The sequence below is a fragment of the Vulpes lagopus genome, chromosome 6, assembly GCF_018345385.1.
Source record: "Vulpes lagopus strain Blue_001 chromosome 6, ASM1834538v1, whole genome shotgun sequence".
NCBI classification, from domain to species: domain Eukaryota; kingdom Metazoa; phylum Chordata; class Mammalia; order Carnivora; family Canidae; genus Vulpes; species Vulpes lagopus.
The window spans coordinates 133,220,303-133,243,953 of record NC_054829.1 but is presented as its reverse complement, the minus strand read 5'-3'; the positions used below and the strand labels follow the sequence as shown (position 1 = coordinate 133,243,953).

General features: G+C 41.7%; 1 protein-coding gene across 7 annotated transcripts in view; it reads left to right on the top strand.

Moving 5' to 3' along the window:
- The window catches only part of INPP4B (inositol polyphosphate-4-phosphatase type II B), a 707,856-nt gene that overhangs the window by 600,951 nt on the left and 83,254 nt on the right, over positions 1-23,651 (top strand). For all 7 annotated transcript variants that reach the window (XM_041758016.1, XM_041758014.1, XM_041758011.1 and 4 more), the window contains one exon: positions 8,043-8,202. In XM_041758016.1, coding sequence (XP_041613950.1) covers positions 8,043-8,202 — 160 coding nt within the window. The remainder of the gene's footprint in view (positions 1-8,042; positions 8,203-23,651) is intronic.

Here is a 23,651-nt window from a genome sequence, read left to right as displayed (position 1 = left end):
GTGGTTTTATATTGAATACCATCATACCCCTTGGATACTTTATTGACTCTTACAATGCCTGATTCAATGTCAGATATTTTCATTTGCCTGGGTGTGATGAATATGCAAACTGGAACGAATATACACATACTTTAGAAATTTATTACATCCAAATCAAGTGCTCTTAAACTTTAGTACATTCTAATGTGAATAGTGAGACATTATTTTCTAGACAGGAATTTTTGAATCTCCATAATTTAATAAATAGTTAAAAATGCTGAAGTGGGGCACCTGAGTGGCTCAGTCAGTTAAGCATCCACCTCTTGATTTTGGCTCAGGTCATGATCTCAGGGTGGTGAGATTGAGCCCCCAATGGGTATGGAATCTGCTTCAAACTCTCTCCCTCCCTTTCCCATTATCCCTCCCCCCCTGTTCATGCATGCTCTCTCTTGAAAACATACATAAATAGATAAATAAAATGTATATATATATATATATATATATATATATATATATATATATAGTTGACTTGATATATCAGGGGAAACTCTGTTAAAAAAAATCAATCCTGGAAATTGATTGTATGCAACACACTAACTGATAATGTCATATAATTCAGCCAGTTGTGCAACTATCTAATGGTGTGCAGATAGCATCCAATTACCAACTTAAAATTGAAAGCTTTAGTTAATCAGTGGATTTATTTTTGTTAATAGACAAATACTCTATGTAATGTTTCAACAAATTGAAAACATTACCATCATGTGGCATTTATTAGGGTGAATGCAGCCATTCAGATTACGAGCTTGGTTCTAACTTTATTTTTTTTTTATTTTTTATTTATTTATGATAGTCACACACAGAGAGAGAGAGAGAGGCAGAGACACAGGGAGAGGGAGAAGCAGGCTCCATGCTCCGGGAGCCTGATGTGGGATTCGATCCCGGGTCTCCAGGATCGCGCCCTGGGCCAAAGGCAGGCGCTAAACCACTGTGCCACTCAGGGATCCCCTGGTTCTAACTTTAATTTGAAGATACATGTGATAATATTTACTTTAGTTGTATCTTTTTACTTGAAAGTCACAGGTTGTGAAGTCAATCAACAGATGTTAATTAAGCATCAGTAATGTGCAATGATGCTATAGGTACTAAAATGTTCACGTTCCTTCTTTTGCCTCAAAAAGTGACATTTATTCAAAGAAAAAAAAAAAAAGGAAAAAATGACAAGATGTCCATCCCTTGGCTCCCTTCCCTCCCCCCTCCTGCTTTTCTGCCCCCCCCCAGACTGAGGCCAGGGTCAGGCTAGGTAGCAGGACCACCCCTCAGATGAGGTCAGCAACATTGAGGGGCATTTCCTCAATGGAGGTGTTGTAGAAAGTCTCGATGTCTCGAAGAGTCCTCTTGTCTTCTTCTGTCACCATGTTAATAGCCACACCCTTCCGGCCAAATCGTCCACCACGGCCGATTCTGTGGATATAGTTTTCCCTGTTGGTAGGAAGGTCATAGTTGATGACTAGAGACACCTGCTGCACGTCGATGCCTCTGGCCAGCAAGTCAGTGGTAATCAGTACTCTGCTAGAGCCCGAGCGGAACTCCCTCATGATAACATCTCGCTCCTTCTGGTCCATGTCTCCGTGCATGGCAGACAAAGCAAATTAAGTATAATATACAGATCCTCAAAAGCCATATCTCGTTTAATTCAAGGGAACGGCCAGAACTCATAAAATAAGCAGAGATATTATAAGATATGGAATCTTTCCCAGAATGGAGGTGGTTGTGTGATACTCATTAAACACATCAAAAATATTCAGAGAATTAAGCATACTGAAAGTACTCAGAGAGAAGTTATATGAAGGTTGAAGAAGATGAAAAATATCCCCTCCTTTCATTCATTCGTTTGCTCATTTATTCATTCTTTTATTTACCTATGCCCTGATGAGTACTAGGACCTGAGAATAATAGTCATTTCCCTCATAGAGCTCCCTGTCTACTAGAAAGAAAAAATGTTAAGCAGAGAGAATAGAATGAACCATTCTTGGAGATGGTGAGACTTGAAAGGGTGAGAATTGGATTGATGGAAGGAGGAGGCACTATTCTAAGCGTAAAGAGCAGAATGTGTCAAGATAGAAATATGAGTTCCTCCAAGGTTTCCTTCATATCTTTGATGTTCAGCACCGAGCAAGCTTGTAGCAGATGCCCAGAAAGTATATGTTGAGCTAATTAACAGCTTGTTTCTAGGACAGCAAGACGACTGACCTGAGGAAGTTTTCATTTTGAAGACTAACGAGAAATAAGGAGAATTATGTAGGTTGACACGCTGCAGAGGCGCCTCCGGGCGGAGAGAAGAATGGATTCTTGCTGCAGTACAAAGCTGCCTTTGATCAGAGGAGTGATGATGTGAGCGTGGTGATGGATGAAGGTGATCGTGCACTCGCGTAGGCCTGACCGTGTGGTAGCTTATTGTCTGGGTCTGGCCACGAGCCAAACCAGGGGGATACGGAGGGGTCTGCTGGGGAAGCCGCAGCTGGCTAGCTGGATCCACGTGTGTGGCGAGGGACTGGATTCCAGGGTGAGGCCGCAGCGTGGTTATCAGGAAACAAAGGTCAGAGATTTTTACGTGAGTAATTAGGTGAAGTTAAGCAAGAGGATCAATAGGAAGCAAAGGTTGGGGAATCTCGCTTAATTCTGATGGCTGTCACACATCTGGCTATTTAACACGTGCCAGTTCGTGTCATGGGGTATTTCAAGTGCAATTCCTCTCTTCCCACAGTCTGCTTGCGTGGTGATTCAGGGAGAAGAGCTGGAAGCTACGGAACGAGCGAAGGTTTGCAGCGTTGAGGAACTTTGTCAAGTCCAAATTGCTCTCAGTCAACTCAGGGGTAAACCTTATTAATGCGCTGGCTCGTTCTCATCAAAGTCCTCAAAAATTGGTAATGACAAGTGGGGAATTGTACATAGAGATACAGATGCAAGGAAGCTACCTTGCCCCCCATTTCAGCTCTCAGTGAAGTCTTCACATTCTTGCTGATCAAAAATTGGCCCCAGAAAAATTGGGATCAGCTAAGCATTGCTAAACTGGTAAAAAAAAAAAAAAAATTAAGTTAACTCATCTAAAGGAGTCAGGATTTCTCTCGATGGCACCACTCTCATAAATGTGTGGCAATGCTGAATAAGCAACATGTCCCCTGCCCTCATGGCTCACTTTGCCGGGTCCAAAGTCCCCCCAACTACTCACTGGTATATCCATTATATTTGTATATCTATTGCCACTGGGCTTGATGTGCATGATAGCTTAGGTCTTAACCCAGAAATAAATAAGGACCAAAATGACACCTGACTCAAATAGAATAAATATTGCTACTAATTCCCATTGACCTCGATCGCTCATTGCCGAGAAATAGTTTATAGTCCTTCAACTCCAAGAAGTTGGATTATCTAAAGCCTCCATTAAGGTCAAGGACACCATATGGGCTCCATGTAATAAAAGTTAGATTTTAACCCACCAATTTTCCATTACGTATTTCGACAGGAGACACACCAGGATAATGACTGCTGTTTCAGGGCAAAGGGGGGGCGGGCATGGAGCAGGAAGGCCTAGCAATCTGTGTCTCTGATGCGCTGTTGTGTTGCTTTGATTTCGGTTTTGGTTTGATTTGCTGTGATTTGAAAACTTGGGTCTAGAGTAATATCCCTGGTCGAAGAAGGGGAAGGCTGGAAGCTCCATGTACTATGCCACATTCTTATGCTTCCATTGTCTTCGCCCAGCTAACCAGACTTCTCTCTTCATGAGAACCATCTGAGAGGAACTGTGTGATTTCAGTAGGGAAGACGATGGAGTAGGCCCCAGCCATTCCAACAATCTAAGCAAAAAGAAGCTCCTACATGGACTGTCCTCACGAGTGAAAATCATTAGAACTAGAATGCATTTTTGCTGATAATTTCCCTTTGTGTGAATGCTTTCCCATAGATATTATAGAAAACAGTTTACGAGAGAAATCAGATATTCAGGATTTCCCTACAAGAATATCGCCTACCCGTTTTTGGCATCCTAATTTCAAAGTAATGATTTTGCAAAGAATAATTATTAATTTTCTCCTAGAAATTGAATTATCTTCTCTCCCTATAACCCATTCCTTATTTTACATCCCCGACACATAGAGTTTGGGTTTTGATGCTGACACTGTCCTCTGTTCATGTTAGCCACGGACATCCTTTGACCCAAGCTCATTGACCTTTTCGCCAAGTGATTGTTCCATCCTTGATTGTATGGCCCTCTTGATTTCAGACTTAAGGGTACATTGTGACCAGCCCGTCCTTTTCAGAGTCCTGTCCTAGTGATTTGCCATTAGATTCATTTTCAAGTCTCAGGTAACTGACACCTACTCTTGCTCATGTGAGGTGGCACACACCTTTTCTTGAACCTTTCTGTGGCTCCTTCTCCTGATCTTCCTCTGTCCAGCTTGTCCCCAGAGTCCTAGGAATCTCACTTAAGCGGAATTCCTACTGTGTGCCACAATTCCATGGGAAATCATAGGGGAAGGGATCAAATCTTTGAAACCAAATAGAATTTCTAATTTAGTTATACCCATTTTAATGTGGAATGTTATTCAACATCTCTTACCTGAAGTCTCCTCACCTCTAAAGACTGAGTCCATAATGTCCATCTTATGTGGTGGTTTTGAAGGTAAATTAACTAATTTCAGATGCCAGGTGAATGTAAATAGCAGCTCTCAACCTGCCTCTGGGTTGGAGTCATCTCCCTTCTCCTCTCTCCTTTTCTCCATTTCTCTCTCTCTCTCTGCCTTTCCAGGCCCTGTGCAATGTAGTGACGACACAGCCCTCAACTCATAAACTAGCATTAGAGACAATGGTCTAAATCGATAACTTTAATCTACTTTGTAGATGCCATAAAGGAAGAAGAACCAGTGACTAACCAAATAGCATTCTCTCCCCTCCAGCTAGGCAGGATCTTCTTTCCAAGAGAGAAAGACCAGCTTGAGTCTGCTCAGGGTCTCCTGCTGAGTGTGTCTTCAATAAAAAATCTGATTATATATAAATCATGTATTCATCTTGCATAAGACACTGCTCAATTTCTCACCTCCAACGAGCATCCTCCCAGATTGTGTGTCCTCTAAGTGTTTAATGACTTAAGTATTTTTCTACTATTTACCACCCAACCTCTTACCATATGGTTGTTGGTCTCATCCAATGAACATACCTCACTCTGCACCACATGCCGATAAAGGTCTCTTCTCTGTCTGCAAAGATTACTTTTTCTGTGAGTATAATCCTATAACGCAAAGTATAAAGGAAGAACAATATATAGGGTAAGAATGTAAAATTATCCTTTTTTATATTCTTATATTCTTGTCTTTGGAGATGTAATTAAGAGAAGTTGGTTAACCCCGTATATTACTTTATATAAGAAAGGCAGCATGCAATACGACTTGATTTTTGATCAAAATAGAAGGTTCCTCTCAACATGGACAACAGAAGGAGAATTGAAAATTTATCTTGTTCAAAGCTAATCTGGAAAATTAAGACTAATCCCTCCCCTTGTTTTCCTCAGTAACAGAGTTTATGCCCAGTGTTAGCCGGAGAGCTGCTTCATTTTTCCATTTAATAGCTTTAAAGATGCAGTGGTTGGTGGCAATTAAGGGATGTTCAGGATGGGGGCCATCAGTTGGTTATCGTGGTCTGAAAAGTAAGCTCCTTACCAAATCCCAAGGAGTGATGTCGGGACCTCAGTTTGCTTACCTTTCTCCACACTTTGTCCCAGAAGAAGCGAGCTTCCCTAGGTCTCCTGCACCATAGCTCAGAGGTGCCCCCACCTTATTTTCCTTGACAGTAGGCAGGGCATAAAGCAATTTATGGATATGATTGGTGTCTTAGTTTCCCTTAGAGGGGAAGTGCTTTTGATTTTTGGTAGAATAAGTCTGCCTTTAGGGGAAAAATTTTTGTGATTAATAACATATTTAACACCCAGAATTACAAGGTGATGAAAAGCAAGTTTGATTCATTTAGGACAGCCAGCAAGAAGAGGATGTGGTTTTGCCAAATGGTAGTAATTTTCCAAGCACGTTCATAGAGATGATGTTATTTGGCTCCCACTGCAGCATGGTGAGGTAGACAGGGCATTCCAAACTGTAGAGGAACCACTGTGGTTCCCCAGAAATGAGGTGGTTTTCCCATCCACCATCATGTAGGTGGATTTTTAACTTAACTTTTTAAACCTTGAATGTTATACTTTTCCTCTTCAGCTGTCGTGTGCATCATCTGTAAACTCCCATATCTGTTACATTATTCAATTAACTTAGTCTTTATAAGACAACCATCAGATAATCTAAGCTCAATTCTTGTTCTTTCTTCCCAGATTTATCTTACCCAAAATGAATTTCTATGTTTATAAACTTAGTAAAATTAACTTGGGTTAAAAAATACACATTCGATAAAAATACATAAACTACTAAGGAATTACTGTACTTGACTAGTACCTTTACATTAAGAGCTATTTCAGAGCTATCTGTTGCAGAAAAAGATGCAAGAAAAGCATCATAAATCCATTTGGTTCTTATGTGATACATAAGATACACCTAATAGGTGTATTAGGGTCCTTCAGAGCAACAGAACCAAGAAGATATATAGTATTTATTACAAGGAATTGTCCACATAATTTTGGAGGCTGAGAAGTCCCATGATCTGCCATCTGCAAGCCGAAGACCCACGGAAGCTGGTGGTATAATTCAGGCTGAGTCTATGGGCCTTAGAACCAGAGGAACCAGTGGTGGATATTCCAGCCCAGATCTGAAAGTCTAAGAACCAGGAGCACTGAGGGCAGAAGATCAATGTCCTGATTCAGGCAAGAGGGATCACATTTTGACTTTCTCTACATTTTTTTTTTTTCTATCAGGCCATCGATGGATTGAATGATGCCCACCCACACTGGGGAAGACAAACTGTTCTATGAGTCCACCAATTCAAATGTTAATTTCACCCAGAAACACCCCTACAGACACCCCTATAAATAATGTTTAGCCAAGTGTCTGGACATCTTGTGATCCAATCAAGTCAACATAAAAAATTAACCATTCACAGATGGGGAGTCTGGGACTCCATCTAAATGATGTGGAGAGAGGACAAAAAGGGAAGCTAGGGATGAGAGGCTACCGTAATGATAACTGTATTTAAAGGTTTTCATAGGAAATAACAAGTTCTCAGATGTGGAGTGGTCAGAAGCACCTGAAGAGCTTGTCGAAGTCTCAGCGTACGGTGCCTTCTTCCTAGTGGTTCTATTTGACTTAGTAGGAGCCAACGATCTGCATTTTAATTCTCTGGGTCATTCTGTTAGGGGTGATGTGAAGACCACACTTTAAGAACTTCTGTTACCTGGAGCAGTGAAATTCATACAGATAGAAAGCACAATGATGGTTGCCCCGTGGCGGGGAGAGGAGAATGAGTAGTTCATTTTTAAAGGGTAAAAGTTTCAATTTGGGAAGATGAAAAATCCTAGATGGATGGTGGTGGTGGTTGTATAATAATGTAAATAATAATGTATAATAAGGTGGTTGCCTTGTATAATGTGTTTAATGCCCTTGAACTGTAAGCCTAAAAATGGTTGAGTGATAATGTTATGTACATTATCACAATAAAAAGGAAAAACGAGAATTTTGAATGCAAATTATAGCTATTCTTTAAAAATATTGGTGTGTCTTTGCTTTCCTACTGGGTGTTGATAAGGAAAATAGATAGGTCCCATTTAAGGTATCATAAGTTGTGCTCAATTATGGATTAATATTGTACAGTAGTTAATCATTTCTTTATGACTTAGAAAAAATGATTAACTAAAGAAAAAGCTTATAGCATTTAAATTTTGCTTTCTTAAGAGAAAACAGATTTCTTCTTGTATAGTCATAGTCTGGCCAAAGTAATGGAAGTATTAGAATTAGTCACTGAGCCTGCATCCTTATGATTGGTCCTCTGCCTGCTTCCCAGAAATGGATTTGTCGGATTTTGCCTTATCTTGTGTTTGCAATGAAATTGTGTAGTGATACTCATGTTCTTTTCAGGATAGGGTGTGGGCCAACGTGGGGAAGAGCCTGAACTGCATTATCGACATGGTGGATAAACTGATTGCAAGAGATGGTGCCAGTGAAGGCGGCGGTGGCAGCAGCAAAGACGGAGAAAAGGACGCTTCTCCAGTGGACCCCATCACAGCTCATCCAAGGGGTAAGGAATCATTTTTTTCCCCAATTACTGACTGAGTAAACAAAATTAGAAAGTCACGATAAAATGAGATAGAAAAAGAGGAGTCAATCGTGCCTTTGATGAAAGTGCTGATAGCATGCTTTTCCCCCGCTCTGGCCTAGATGATAGAAGGCTGTTTATCAAATTGCCTCTCAGTTGTGTTTTCAGAACTGCTTGCAATGCTCATTTTTTTTTCTTTTGCTACATAAAAACCTTCTTGAAAGAAGAACAGTGTTTTCTTTTAAAGACTCTGACATAGTTTAATCTACTTTGACACATTCCTCCAAATTCTTATTAGGAAGCAAAACAAGTATCTTCTCTCGAAACTCCTAGAAACTTCTAGAGATGTCAGGACACAGTATCGCATTATCCTGAAAAGAATGCAATATGATAAAATGCCTTTTGCCTTATTCTGGGGAATATTTTTGCAAATTATTGCAAAAACACGTAAGAAGGTTTGGTTCCATATAAGAAGAATATATATTAGTAAGTCTAGGTTTCCATGGATACATGTATGCACACAAGCTTACGTGTGCATACGCAGACACGCGGACACATAGATAGCTTTCAAAAGTATGGCTTATTACAAGCTTTCCTAGAAAATATAATCCAAAGTTTAACTATGGTTGTGCCTCTATAAATGGCTTTCTTGTCAATTTTGTTTTTGTTAATTTGACAACAAAAACCTAGACAGACGTCTGATTTCTTTACAATGGTTAAGATCTGCTGTTAAAGTTGTCCTGGCCCTTTTGGTATCCTAAGCATTTGGAGACACTAAATGGTGTTACTCTGCTCTCTTCCTCTGAAATCTGATTTCCTTTTACTTAAAAAAAAAAAAAAAAAAAACAAGTCAGAAGAAAATATGGACACTTGTAAAATTAAATTTATGTTTTCCCAATTTGTTTTCCTGATTTTTCATTACTCACATTTTCATCAAGAGTTTAATTACGTTGAAACATCGATCTTTCATCACTTGATTAACAGTAGGACTGTTTCTGAATCATGTTTGGAAACTATGACTTTCTAAAGTTTTCTTAGTGTAAGTGGTCCTCATCTTCTGTGATACACTCACATGGGAAAGGTTATACTAATATTCTGTATGTTTATACCTACTTGGTCTGAATATACACAGGGATCTTCTTTTTTTTAATAGTATCGGTTTTATTAGTTAATGGATCTAATGTCAGGTTCTGTGTCGGCTCCATAACTTTTACATGAATCAGAATGAAAGCTTGTCATAACTTACATCACAAAGACGTAGTATACTTCAATTTTCTCTAATTGAACACTTATTGACGATCAACTGCAAGCCAGACGCTATGCTGAGCTCTGGAAAATGAGGTAAGGAAGCAAAATCCATTCTAGTGGCTTGTTCTGTCCATTGATGGGTTTTCAAGGCATAATACTTTTTCAGCAGAAATAAGATGAGGGGTACTGTATTTTGCCACATTTGTTTTGATGTTCCCTGAAACTTCTCATTCACCAGGACAGAGTTCCAGAATATATGAAATCATAGATTTTACCTATATCTTGTACTTCACCAGAAGATTGTATCTGCGGCATCAAAATTACATTTTAAAAAGTAAAAAAAAAAAAATTTGGTTGGTAAATATTTGGGAAGAGTGGATGAATCACTTTCCTTTGGATGTGAGGCATTGTTTAAATATCCTCTAAAACCCTAAAAAAAAAAAAAAATCCTCTAAAACCACATAGAAGCTGCTGTCAATGTAGAATTCACAACCTGATTGGCTTTGTGGATGATTAAAGTCAAATTATGGCATAGTGCCCTCCAAGTGATTTTATTTTCAATTGACGGTCCACATTTATTTTATCCACTCTTTTTTTATGTTCTAAGCATTTTCAGGAGATAACTCACTTTCAGTGGGTAGAATAAAACATATACGTCAGGCAAATTGAACACCAATAAAAAATAAATTTATTTAAAAAACTATACGTCAGTCTAATAATGATTTAATGCCGTATTGCCAAATAATTTCAAAGTTAAAACTTCTGTTAACACTTTACATGTTAAACAATTGTATGTAGAGTGCATGTTTTGGAGAGGACATTGGTACATAAGATGCTTAACATATGCAAATAGATGTTTTACAGATGAATCTGTGCTCGGGTATACTTCAAATAGATCATGGATGCTACTGCATAGTTGGAGTGAGATTGATTAGCTCAATTAATTATTTATTAATAATTTACTTTTATTACATAATTATATATTAATAAAATACTTCTTATGCTTATCATAGTCTTCTTAAAGTTGGGGAAAAAAGCATTTTCAGTTTCTACTCTGACTTTTGTCACATAAAGCAGTAGAGAAATTAATATTGGGGTTTTTTTTTTTTGAGCTAAAGTAAAGCAAACAAGTAACAGAAAGTCATGTATTTGCCTACACTATTCCCCAAACTATTTCAGATGAAGCTGTTTGAGATACACATGCACTAATTATATGGTACCCCAATTTACATGTAGTTTTACATTTTATTATAAAAAATAATAATTCAGAAAGTTTGCAAGGAGAACCAAATAGGATTACATATGATTTTTATTTTTTTTTTTCTTTCAATCAGACATAAATATTTTTAACATTCCCTGTGTTTACACACACATACACAGAGTAACCAGCCTGGAGAACACACTGTCAATACAGATGTGCTTCTTGATATCCTGCATATCCTTGTATTATGGATGTTTCCTGAGAAACACTTCTGGAAGTGGGATTATAATAACCGTAAACTAATTCGTCAAAAGAGAAACCACTATTTTAGAAACATAATTATCATAACTTAGCTGCAGTTAACACATAAGGCATCTTTGAACGTTGAAGTCTTCAACTGCGTCTCCGATATTTTCCCTTATGTTAGATTGCTAGACGTGGAATTATTTTATAAGGAAGAGATATCCCTTCTCTCGCACATACTCATTCATACAATTATCTGTTTCTACCAGTACGGACTCATGAATACTTGTTCCCTAGTGTATGATCTCATGATATTACTGTGATGCTCACCTGGGCTCACACTGTTCTGGAGTCAGCCGTCGGGAGCTCCTTCAGGTTGGTTTCAGCGGCCTCCACCCCGTTTCCCCGGGCCCAGGCTGGTGACCCCCTTGTTTTCTCCCTTATCTACTCCCTTACTGTCTTTACTCACCCCCCTCCCTCTGTCACCATGAGGTATTCTGAGTTCATTCTTTATTTCCCTTGCCCCAGCCCTGCGTTCAGACATCGTCCAGGGAACTCTGGTGTCTTCTGTTAGAGAATGTCACGCAGAAACCAGCATTGCAGTGGGTAGGAGCCATTTGGTGATTCTTTCTAGCAATCGATACTTTCACCAGCAGTCTCTACAAACGCCCGTTTAACCACAGGCTTCCCAGGCTTAAATATTTTCCCTGACTTCATACCACGTTGGGTGAAAACCATCATATTGTAATCTGTGATTTATTGTAATATTTGTGTAATTCTTTTGTAATTTAGTTATTAGTGACGTGTGACATTATATGATTTAATATTATATTTCAAAATATTATTTTTTTAATAAAATGTATTTCTTCAGTAGCCCCAGTTTTATCCCCAGCTCATAGCTGCGGTGGAAAAACGATTCCATTCTTTTCTTTCTACGATTAATAAATGAATTGATTCAGTGAATGACTGAGTCATCCAGAATTTATTGAAATGTATGATGTCATGAATGCCGCTATACATTTGTTGCCACATCATTTATTAGTGATTATTTCTCTCGTATCAGTTTTTTTTTTCTTTCTATATTAAGGTCTGTACCTTTTTTTTTTTTTTTTTTTTTGAGGGAGAGAGCTCAAGCGAGTGAGTAGGGGAAGAGGGACAGGAAAGTGAGAGAGAGACTCTTAAGCAGACTCCAGGCTCAGCATGAGCTTAAGGCCTACATGGGGCTCAGGCTCATGACCCTGAGAGATCAGGACCTGAGCCGAAATCAAGAGTCAGATGCTTAACTGAACGAGCCACCCAGGTGCCCCATGTTATACAAATATCTTTAATCAATTTCTGAAATTTTTATTCTGTTCATATGGTTTTGACTCTTATGTTTTATATTGGGCTATATTTTGCGATCTCATAGTGTAAATTAACCCTATTACAGTTTTTCTTTCTGCATCACCATCTTTCATTTTTACATTTTAGCTGTCACTCGTGTTTGTTTTGCTGGCATATATATGTACGTCACGGTTAAACAGATGGCCTTCTGAATTGTTGCTACCTTTTCCATTTTTTAATGTTTATAACGTGCAGATATTTTTTTCCCAGTCACACATTTTTCTTTTCCCGTGTACTCAGTAGTTTTAAATCTGTAGATTTTAAGGCTTTTTATTTGTTTTAGATCCAGGATTTTACGATATATCTTACTTCATAAATCTCTTTTCAGAACTAGTATAAATAGTGCTGATGGAAGTAAAATATCCTCTGTTATTCTGAACACAAATAATGGAATACATTTTCAAACTTACATGGCTTACATATATTTATACGTTTTCTTAATGAGCAAGATTTTTTTTTTACTTCCCCTGCACTTAAACTTACTTATAAGCATCTACTATATGCATGGGACCACATGCCTTTAATTTCATAACAAATTGAAGATTCAAAGTAAAATCAGTGAATATTAGAATCTTAGATTTTAATGTGCCCTTAAAGATTATGTAGTTAAACCTCCTAAATTGTGTTAAGCCTCCCTATAGTATCTGTGCCAGTTTTTGCCTAGCCTGTGGTACACATCTCTGCTGATAGAGACCCATTTTTTATTTTCTAGAACGGCATGCTCCAGATGTTGATCTAAATATGTTTCCTTTAATTTTACCCACTGGCCCAGATCTAATTCTGTGCAACAAACAGAACAAATCTACTTTCCTTTTTCCGCATTATGGTCTAACAAGTCTGAAAGCAACCGTCATGTCCTTTTTGAATTGACACTTTCTGGTCATTTTTCAAAGGAACAGCATCAACCACGGAGTAACAGAGGGATGCCACTTCCCTACTTTTAGAATCTATTTTTCTGTTAATGATATCTAAGGTCACGTTAGCTATTTTGACAGCTGTGCTTTTTTTGTTACTAACTTCATTGGTACCCATAAATCCTGCTATTTGACTTACCCTTCGGGCTTTCAAGATTCAAATAATACTAAGTACCATTATGTGCTAGACATTGTGAAATATCAGGGACACAAGGAGATTAAGACATGGTCTCTCAGTTCTACTGAAGAGATTGATGTGTAAACCCATGGCCGCGGTCTACTATACTTCCGAGCACTCAAATAAATACCTGTTTCTTTCATCCATCATAACTCACTGTACTACTCCAGTTTCTTTCATTCACATTTTGCAAACACGTTCTGTTCATTCACACAAGTAATAGATAAAAATGATGGGGAAGCAGAAACAAATGCAGGTCCTTGAGGCACATCACAAAAAAAAAAATAAAAAATTAAAAAAATTAAAATTAAAATTAAAAAAAAAAAGTATGCATTGGAATACACTCGTGAGTCACCACTGCTTGGGATGTGTGTTCAAGAAGTGATGTATTCACCCGTCCATGTTATTGCATGCTTGCATTTCTGTTTTTCACAAGGTTACTATGACATGCCCTGTAGAAGGCCAAATACTCCTTGTCTCGGAACATTTTTTTCTAATCTGCCCAGCTGTACGTCCTGCCAAAAAGGAGATGAAGTTCCTCTGATAGGACTTTTTCAGGGAACCCATCCTGGTTTCGTGTGATCGCTGCTTCCTCATACAAGGCAGGCAAACATCCATGCGGATCACAGAATTGGTCTGCTCACCACTGGTTAGAGTTTCCTGCCTACTGATACTCCTGTCCTTTCCTGCTTCCTGATTTTCTTTAAGCTTATGAGGTGCATTTCACATTTCCTGGTGGGATCTGAGAAGTCACTCACACCTTTTGCTTTATATCCGGCTGCTTCCAGTCAACACAATTGTTTGGTAACTACCAAGAAATTTATCATTTATCATTTATCACCAATCATCAATGACTTCCTATGCCAAAGATTAGTCATCTGAAAAATGTACCCCAACTTTCAAATAGGGACAAATCTAAGATTCTAGTAAATCGCTTTAAAAAAAAATCAAATCTCTTTCCTATATTTTATTTTAGGTTGGCTGGAGTAGCCTAATAAATTTGAAATAATTAAGGATTAGTTAATTAACACAATTATACATAAAATAATTCATGGCAGTAAGTTTATGGAAGACACTGAGTTTATGTTAGAAGACAAAGAAGAAGAGCCTCTCATTCATTCAACATGTATTTGTTGAGCATCTCCCCTGTGCCGGGCACTGTGTCTAGGAACACGCGTAGTCATCACTCTGCTCTGGCTGTCTGGGGGCTGAGCAAGCTGTATTCTTTGGTTTTCCAAAGACAGAATATACAAGATAAAGGACTTAGAAGAGGGAGTACACATTTGTGAGTCATTAGGAGGGAGACAGGTCGATGAAATTGAATAAAAGGAGAACAGAGGGAGTAAGAGGAAATTAGTGAAATCCATAGTACAGAGCCTGGATCGTAGAGCTTGCCCTCAGCTGAGGCGCGGGAAGCCCCGAGGGGTAAAAATCAAATGCAACTTGGATACCGAGGGAATCAAGAAAGAAGACCACGTTGCTCAAACTTCGCTGCATTCACATTTTTGTGACGAGCACTTGCTAAGCCTTGCCATGCCCGCTTCCCCCCTCACAGCAAGCTTGCAGGAGACGTTCTGTTTTTATCCCCGTTTTACAGATGCAGAAGTTAAGCCACACTTCTCAGGCCGCAGAGCGAGAAGGTATCTGAGCAAGGGTTCAAATGCAGGCAAAGTGATTCCTGATTGAATTTGTCAAAAAGAACCTGGGGCCTCAGAACAACTATCGGGGAGAGATGCTTAGCTCCCGAGAGCAGTCTGCATATGGAATTACTTGCCGTTGTGTTTAGATACTAGTCACATCGAATACTTCACTTATTTGCTACATTTTCTGCTGATCTTCCAAAGACCTAAGTGCCCAGACCTCGACCTGCCTCTTCATGGTGCTTTGCCATTTTCCTCCACCTCATCTCCCCTCATCCGTCATGAGCTAGTCATGCCGGGCTCTTTTGAGACGTCAGTTAGTACTTTCCCCGACTCGGCCTTCAAGGTTTGCCCATCTCTACCTCCGCAGGCCCAGACTTCGAACACCTGGGGCACTTCTCGGGTCCCCCAGGCCGGAGCATGGGACCAGTGTAGGTTTACAGGGCCTCTCGCACAGCAGGGCCCTCTGCCCTGGGTGTAATGCTCTGTAACCACCATCGTGCAGTCCTAAAAGCTGCATCTGTGTGTTTTAAATCGAGTCCAATAGGGCAATGGGGGCTGTGCCTGGAGCTTTGAGATTTGATTTGCTTACGGTTCTGCCTCCCTGGTTCTCCGGGGCCTGCTCAGCTTCCCCATCCCTGTCCCAGCCCAGTGACTTCTTTCTGTCCTCATCCTCACTACCAAAGGGCCTGGGCCAGGCTGGGCACCTCTGAGACTCTGCAAGGGTACATCAGTATGCTCAAGGGAGTATGACACGAGTGAGGAAATGGAATCTCGACCATGGCAGGTTGAGAGATACCAGCGAGTAAGAAAGGAAAAAAGTTGTTTACTCCTTTTGCACAGGATCTCTCCCATTTTAACTTTTCATCGAATTCTGCAAATTATGTAGTGACGCTTTCTGCAGGGATTTCAGGTGCAGCGGCCCCCCAGGCATCACCGGGACAACATCTGTCCCTTCTGGTCGCCACTCCAGTTCTAGCTAATCCTTCCCACAAAGGAATCTGAAACTAAAATTGCCCCATCTTCCGATTCTTCAAGCAAATCTGAATCTTTATATGAAACATCCAAATTCTTTAAAGGTCAATAATTGATTTTTTAAAATTATTAAGCTATGAGGAAGGCCAAATAAAATATCTTTGAGGGCCAAAAAGGCTGACCCATGGGCCGCTACTTTGTAGGCTCTAAGGTTCTGATTTATTGTAATTCTGTTTTAAGTGTTATCTCCTCTACTAGGCTTGGCTCTGTGAGGAAATGTGCCAAGTATTTGTGATTTGCTCTTGAATCTCCAGAACCTAACATAATTCTTGGCAAGTAATAGAGGCCAGAATGATGAAATGAAAGTCTAGTCACCTTATCTACAATTGCTACCTGACTAGAAATGCTTAGGTAGGTATTTTTGATATTATTGAGTATCTTCACCATAGGGCATGTTTCTGCCTAATACTATGATCAAAACTTATACTCCACATTAGACAATTATTTCAGTGGTTTTATGATATGAAACATGTCTTTGGTGAAGTGCAAAGATGCAAGAACAAAGAATCCTTTTCATCAAAGCGCTTAAATATTAATATTCCTGAATGCCATGAATTTCTACACATAGAGGTTTAGAATTACATTGGAAAAGAAACATCAATGAATCAAGCTTTTAAAAAAACTCGTAAGTCAACAGGTTAAAAAAAAAACGACTTTTAAAGTACACTTTTATTCTAAAAATGAAAAATAATCACAAGACACCACAGATGTTTTTATTGTAAACTTAGAACTTCAATAATAATTGTCCATTATGAAATTTTCAAGTATCCTATCAGAAGACTATGGCTTCCCTTGAAAATTTTGTGGTGAATTATGATGTAACAAAACAACACTCGACCCAGAGCCAAGATTCTTGGCAAGTCCTCAATTTACTTATTTGACTATATTACCTTTAACGGATCACTTACATCCTCTGGACCTTACTTTATGGGAAAATAAAGTTCATCTGAAAATTTTGAAGGTCTCTTCCAGTTCTGATGTTTTATGATAAAAAAAAAAAGTACCACATTATTTAAAGTGTTTTTTTTCCTTTCAGTCATCCAACATACTGTAATTGAGGACCTACTATGTGCCAAACGTTATTCTAGACACCAGCGATACAAAAATGAACAAAACAGGCAAAATAACCTGCCTTCCTGAAGTTCATATTCTTGTACCAGAGAGACATTAAAACAGGAAAAAGGGGAATTACACAGTATATTAATGGTAGCAAGTAATGTGAAAAAAATATAGAGAGCAATGTAAGAGGATTTTGGAATATTGTTGGAGGGCGGGAATGGAAGTTTAATTCATTAGCCTTAATTCATCGCCTTCATCGAGAGGTTGATGTTAGAACAAAGACAAAAGGAGGAAAAGAAAAAAAAAAAGGAGGAAAAGATGGAAGCCTTGTGGACATCTGGGGGAAGGATATATTGGGCACAGAAAACAGTGCTAAAGCCTTGAGACAATAAACGCCCCCATCATGATCAGTAAACAGCAAAAATGCCAAGTTGGTTTGAATAGAGAAGGCAAAGAGAAGAGAAGTAGAAGATGAATTTATACAGGTAACTTGGAGAAAGGGTCATGTAGGACCTTTGTATTGACTTTGGCTTTTCCCGAGAGAAAAATAAGAGCAATCAGAGGGTTTTGAGCAGAGGATTAACCTCTTAGGACATAGATTTTTAACACCTAGGCTATTATTTATTTTTTTTAATTTTTATTTATTTATGATAGTCACAGAGAGAGAGAGAGAGAGGCAGAGACACAGGCAGAGGGAGAAGCAGGCTCCATGCACCGGGAGCCTGATGTGGGATTCGATCCCGGGTCTCCAGGATCGCGCCCTGGGCCAAAGGCAGGCGCCAAACCGCTGTGCCACCCAGGGATCCCCACCTAGGCTATTATATGGATATTAAACGATAGATGGGAAAGGCGGAGGCAGGTATAGACCAGCTAGAAAGTTCACATAATTATCTAGGTGAGACGTGATGGTGGCTTGGACTACCGAGAAGAAGGTGGCCGTGGAGGTGGTGAAAAGCGTTTGGACTCTGTCCTTACTTTGAATCTAGTGCCAACAGGCTTTTCTGATGGTTTGGATGAAAGAATGAGAAAAAAAAAAAAAAAGAGGAAGAATTAAGAATGAGTCAACATTTTTGGCATGAGCTGCTGGAGAGATGGGGCGGTCATGTCCTGGTTGGTGAATACTGGGTAGCACAGGGTTTGTGGTGAATAGGAGCTGATTCACCGTGGGACATGCCAAGTTTACACGGAAATATCAAGTATGCATTTAGACATAGAATCTGGGATCCAAGAGAGAGGTTCAGTTTAAAGAGATAAATTTTGATAAAGAGTACATTTATCACAAGGAGCACCGGGTAATGTAGAGAATCATTAAATCACCGCATCGTGCACCTGAAACTAATATAATACTGTATGTTAACTACACCGGAATTAAAGTGAAAAACTTAATTTAAAAAAATTGAGTTGGAAATTGTCAACATATAAATAGGGCCGTGAAACTGTACTAATAAGATAAAAACTGTGAAACTGCACAACGTCAACGAAGGATTGGCTGTTCAGAGAAGCGGATGTTACCATACAGATTACAAGGGGGGGATGTCCCGATGTTAGAAGGTCAAAAGGGATGGAAGAGGCAGCAGCAGAGTCGGGTAGGGAATGGCCGGTAAGAGAAGAGGATACCAGAGAAGTATGATACCCTGAAATCCAGGGGAATTGGGGAGAATTGGGGAGGAGTGTTCCGGGGGGAGGGACCGGCATGGCAGACGCTGCGGAAAGCTCAAGTGGGATCTATGGGTGTAGAAGTCACTGGTGACGTCGGCGAGAATTCCCTGGAGTGAAGAGGGACAAAACCCAGGTGGAGTGGTCAAGAGGCAGAGAAAGAAGAGGAACCACCAGAAACGGCAGGTGTAGACAAGGCTTCTGAGGAGTGTCACCGTGAAAGGAAGCAGAGAAATAGGGTGGAAGCCGTAGAGGGAAAGAGGGTCAGGACAGGTTGTTTCTGAAGCTGGGAGGGTGGCGGCCTGTGTGCCAACGGGAATGCTCCGCAACAAAGGAAATACCCATAATGGGGGAGGAAGGGGAGGGAATCGCTGGAGTGATACTTGGGAGGAGGTGAGAGGAGAGGAGACCTTGTGTCCGGAGAGAGGAGCTGGTCTTACCTGGAGGACGCACAGCTCATCTTCAGCCCTAGGACAGGAGGAGGAGGAGGTGAGTGACCCATGTTAGCAGGTGGGCAGACACCGGATGACATAGAAAAATCCCTGCCTTATTGTAGTAATTAAGATAGAAGCTAACATTGGGGGGCGGGGGGTTGCTTAATATGTGCCGGAAACTTTTATTTTTATTTTTTTTTTGTGCCAGAAACTTTAAAAAAATATTGCCTGTATTATTTAATTTTTGCAACACTCATGACATAGTTAATGGATGAAGAAGTAGAAAGTCCAAGACATTGGATGACATAGAAAAATCACTTCCTTATTGTAGTAATTAAGATAGAAGCTAACATTGGGGCAAGGGGTTGCTTAATATGTGCCGGAAACTTTTATTTTTATTTTTTTTGTGCCAGAAACTTTAAAAAAATATTGCCTGTATTATTTAATTTTTGCAACACTCATGACATAGTTAATGGATGAAGAAGTGGAAAGTCCAATGACTTGTGCGCTGTCAGGCCCGGTCCAGTGGCGCGGCCTGGCCTCCTCCCAGCCGGGTGGTCTGAGCCGGGAGCCTGCTCTCCTAAGCTTCTGCCCTGCTTCGGTCCTTCCCAGGAGAAAGCATCACTAATCTTACTCTGCACGCATCATTTTTTTTGCTGTCACCCTTTTAACAAAATGCTAAGTTTTATTAGACACTAATTAGGGATATTATGAAATAACATTACAAAAATCAATCCCGTAGAAATCTCTTCGGGGTTTATTATTGGGATCGTACCTCAGGGCAGAAATTAAGAATTGCCACGTATTGGTAAATTACACTTGAAAAATTGCGTGGCTTTATCATAAATCTGGTGATGCTCACACCCACAGTGAAACGGAGATGGAGGAGAAACGGGGAAAAAAAAAAAAAAAAAAAAAAAGGATGCGCATCTCCCGTGTAGGAACGTTGAGGCATATGGACGGAAGGGCCTGAGCCATAGTCCCGCTTACGCTGTATTTGGTCGACTTGCCTACTTTCTTAGCACTTACATCCACGTACGTGAGGCTTTGTTGCATTTGGAGAGTATTGAAGACAATGGGGCACTGTATCCCAGCGGCCTTGAGGTTTGCTAGGAACTCAAAAAAAAAAAAAAAGAAAGAAAGAAAGAAAAAAGAAAACTGGACTCGCCTTGTTCACTTCAGGGTAGAAATGCGTGTCCTCGTCCCTCCTCTGGATGCCTGTGCTCCGACCAGCCTTGGGTCCACTCCACATCCGCTCCTGTCTCCTCTCAGTCCTAGAGGCTGCACAAAATTTAAGAACGTAAAGACCCCTGACTCTGGGAAACGCACTAGGGGTGATGGAAGGGGAGGGGGACGGGGGGTGGGGGTGACTGGGTGACCAGCACTGAGGGGGCACTTGACGGGATGAGCCCTGGGGGTTGTTCTGTATGTTGGCAAATTGAACACCAATAAAAAATAAATTTATTATTAAAAAAAAATTTAAGTGACAGGAGCTCAAGGATGCAGATGCATTGGTGGGTTCAGGTGACCCAGTGATCTCTGTCCCATGCAGCCCTTAAATGCTCAGCACGTTTGTGGGCCGGAGTCCTGAGGCCACAGCTTTTTGTTTTTTTTTTCTTTAAGGCCAAAAGGCAAAATACGCCCAATGGGTATGCATGGGTGACTCCCCCAGGCTCATCATAACCCCCAATTCGAAACTTAGGTGCGACCACAAATGCAGAGCCTGTTTGATGAACGGATTTAGTTCCTGGAAACCGTCTTAGCAGAATTTGCTGAAGCCTTTCAACTCCGTGCTACCAAATGAGAAGTTTAACCGGAAACCCCGCTTGACGCGCTTCCTTTGCTCTCTCTCTAAGAGCGGGATGGGAACGTTTTCGGGCTCCGTGCTCTCGGGCTGGCAGGGTTCAAACAAACACGCTTCCTTGCCTCTGTGCTCCCAGCCACCTGCTTGGGGTGGAGCAGCACCCAATGCCCAGCGCAGCCGCAGGGCCAAGAGCGGCCCCTTGCCCGGCACCGTAGTTCGGTGGGTGCTGCTCCGGGGATCACGTCTCGAGAGTCGTGTCTGTCCTTTGCACGAGCATCCCTGGGGCCTGAGGACTTCTCCGAGGCTCACCTGGCGTCGGTCCGACTCTCCCCGCACGGTCACCATTAGCCCCGTTTCCACGTGGTCTACCAGATTCCCGTCATTTCTGGGTTTGACCTTGCCTCTCAGCTTTGGGCTCTGCTCACGCAGAGTCGGTACCTTCTTCCTTCCCTCCCTACCCTGCTCACCTCTTTCCCTCTCCCCGCCATGATGACGGCCCACCGCGTTTTATTATTATTATTATTATTATTATTATTATTATTATTATTTTCCCCCCTTTAGCTTCAGGCTCAACATTATTTCCACTGTGCTCCTGCCTTATCCAAGTGCGACCCCAATGTCAGCCCCCACCTCCTCCCTTCCAGTCCCTCAATGGCACCTTTCGCTCAGTTTATGGAATCTCCCTGTGGGACTTGACATCATCCAACCCGGGACCCCTCAGACTGTTCCTACAAAGCTCCGTTTTGTGGGTGTTCACTGCCTGCCGGCCGTGCGGCCTCCCTACACCGCGTCCACACGGGCCTGCGTGCAGATAGTCAATACACAACACCCCGTGAATGACCACGATCTTCCCCGCGGAGATGAACCCTGTTGCCTCTAGACTCTTGTTCCTTCTTTTTTTTTTTTTATTTATTTTTATTTATTTATTTATTTATTTATTTATTTTTATTTATGATAGTCACAGAAAGAGAGAGAGAGAGGCAGAGACACAGGCAGAGGGAGAAGCAGGCTCCATGCACCGGGAGCCCGACGTGGGATTCGATCCCGGGTCTCCAGGATCGCGCCCTGGGCCAAAGGCAGGCGCCAAACCGCTGCGCCACCCAGGGATCCCACTCTTGTTCCTTCTAAGCTCGTTTTGCCACGGTCCCGATTTTGGTGGCACTTATCCGATTCCTTTGTGTGGTGGGTATTGCCTTATGGCTCTTAAGCTTCCCTTCTATATTTTAAACCCCTTGAGAACAGGCGCCACGGGCGACAGGTCACCCACAGGACCTCGCTTCCCAAACGTTCTCTCTGACCTGACAAATGACTGTGTTTCTCACGACGGCAGCGAGGAAGGGAGGGAAAGTGATAAAAGGAAGACAGGCGAGCCCGTGTTAAAGATAAATACAGATCGGCTTTTCGATTCCTGGGCCAGAGCCTAGAGATGCTAAAGATGGGCAAGGCCGGGGGGCTCTGAGGCCGTTCTGAGCGGCTGAGGAAGACACTCTAGGCAGCCGGGCCTCAGTGGGCACTTTGCTTTCCTTGATTATGCATTTCCTTGATTATGACTGTCTCTTGCTTATGCATTTCTCTACTTTGACCTCCTCCAGAGCAAAACTTGAGATTTTTTTCAGATTTTAAAAAGTACCTTATATTATCAAATACTATGCACAAAAAGCAATGCATAAACATTTGCTAAAACTATTAGGACAATATGACTGAACATGCTTTTTAAATTTTTTTAGGTATAAGGGAATGCAACATTATATTAGTTTCCAGGGTACAACTAATTGTATATTGTGAAATAATCCCTCTAATAAGTGTCATTAACATGTCACCACATGCAATTAAAAAATTTCTTTCTGGGTCAAAAAAAAATCTTCTTCTATTGCCTGATTAGCCTACGTGCTGGGGGGCCAGATACTGGGGGGCCCCGTGTGGGCAGGTGTCCAGGATCTGTGACCAAGGTGGGCCACCTGGATTATACTCCTGCAAAGGACTTCAGCTGTGAACCGCCCGGAGAGGAAGCCTCCTCACTGACCCCCAAGTCACGACGCCCACGTTGCAGGATCGCGCCGGGACGATGGGGCCCGCCCTCGGAGGGGACCCTGGCAGCTGTGTGCGGGTGACGGAGGACGCGGCTCCATCAGGCAACCAGGACTTGGAGCAGAGAGGGCAAAGCCTGCCGTGCCAGCCCCCACGCATCGCCAGGGTCGCGCGGCCTGCGGTTTGGGGGCACCCGAGGCCCTGTCGCCGTGTCGGCCCGGATCTCAGGGGCTGGATCGTCACCGTCTTGAAGCCGCCCGAGGGGTTCGGCTTCCCCTGGAGCATCTGCTTCATGAGCCAACCCTGCAAGCTGGGCCCACTTCTCTCCGCGCAGAGTAACGGCCTGCACACCTTCAGCTTCCTTCCCTTCCGAGTCTCAAAGTCGTGGTAACACAGAGAGTGGTGGCTGCAAGCTTGCGGGGAGCTCATTACCTTACAGGAGCCACGAAGCCCAAAGGCCTGAGAAGAAGCCGGTGCCGAGGGAAGGCAGGCTCTGCGCTCTGCTGCAGCCGTGGCCCTCAGCTCCTGCCGCCTCCCGGGGAGCCTGAACGTCCTCGGGCCCGAGCTCCGGGCGGCCTGTGGGCGGCAGCGGTGGGGCCTCGGGGGTC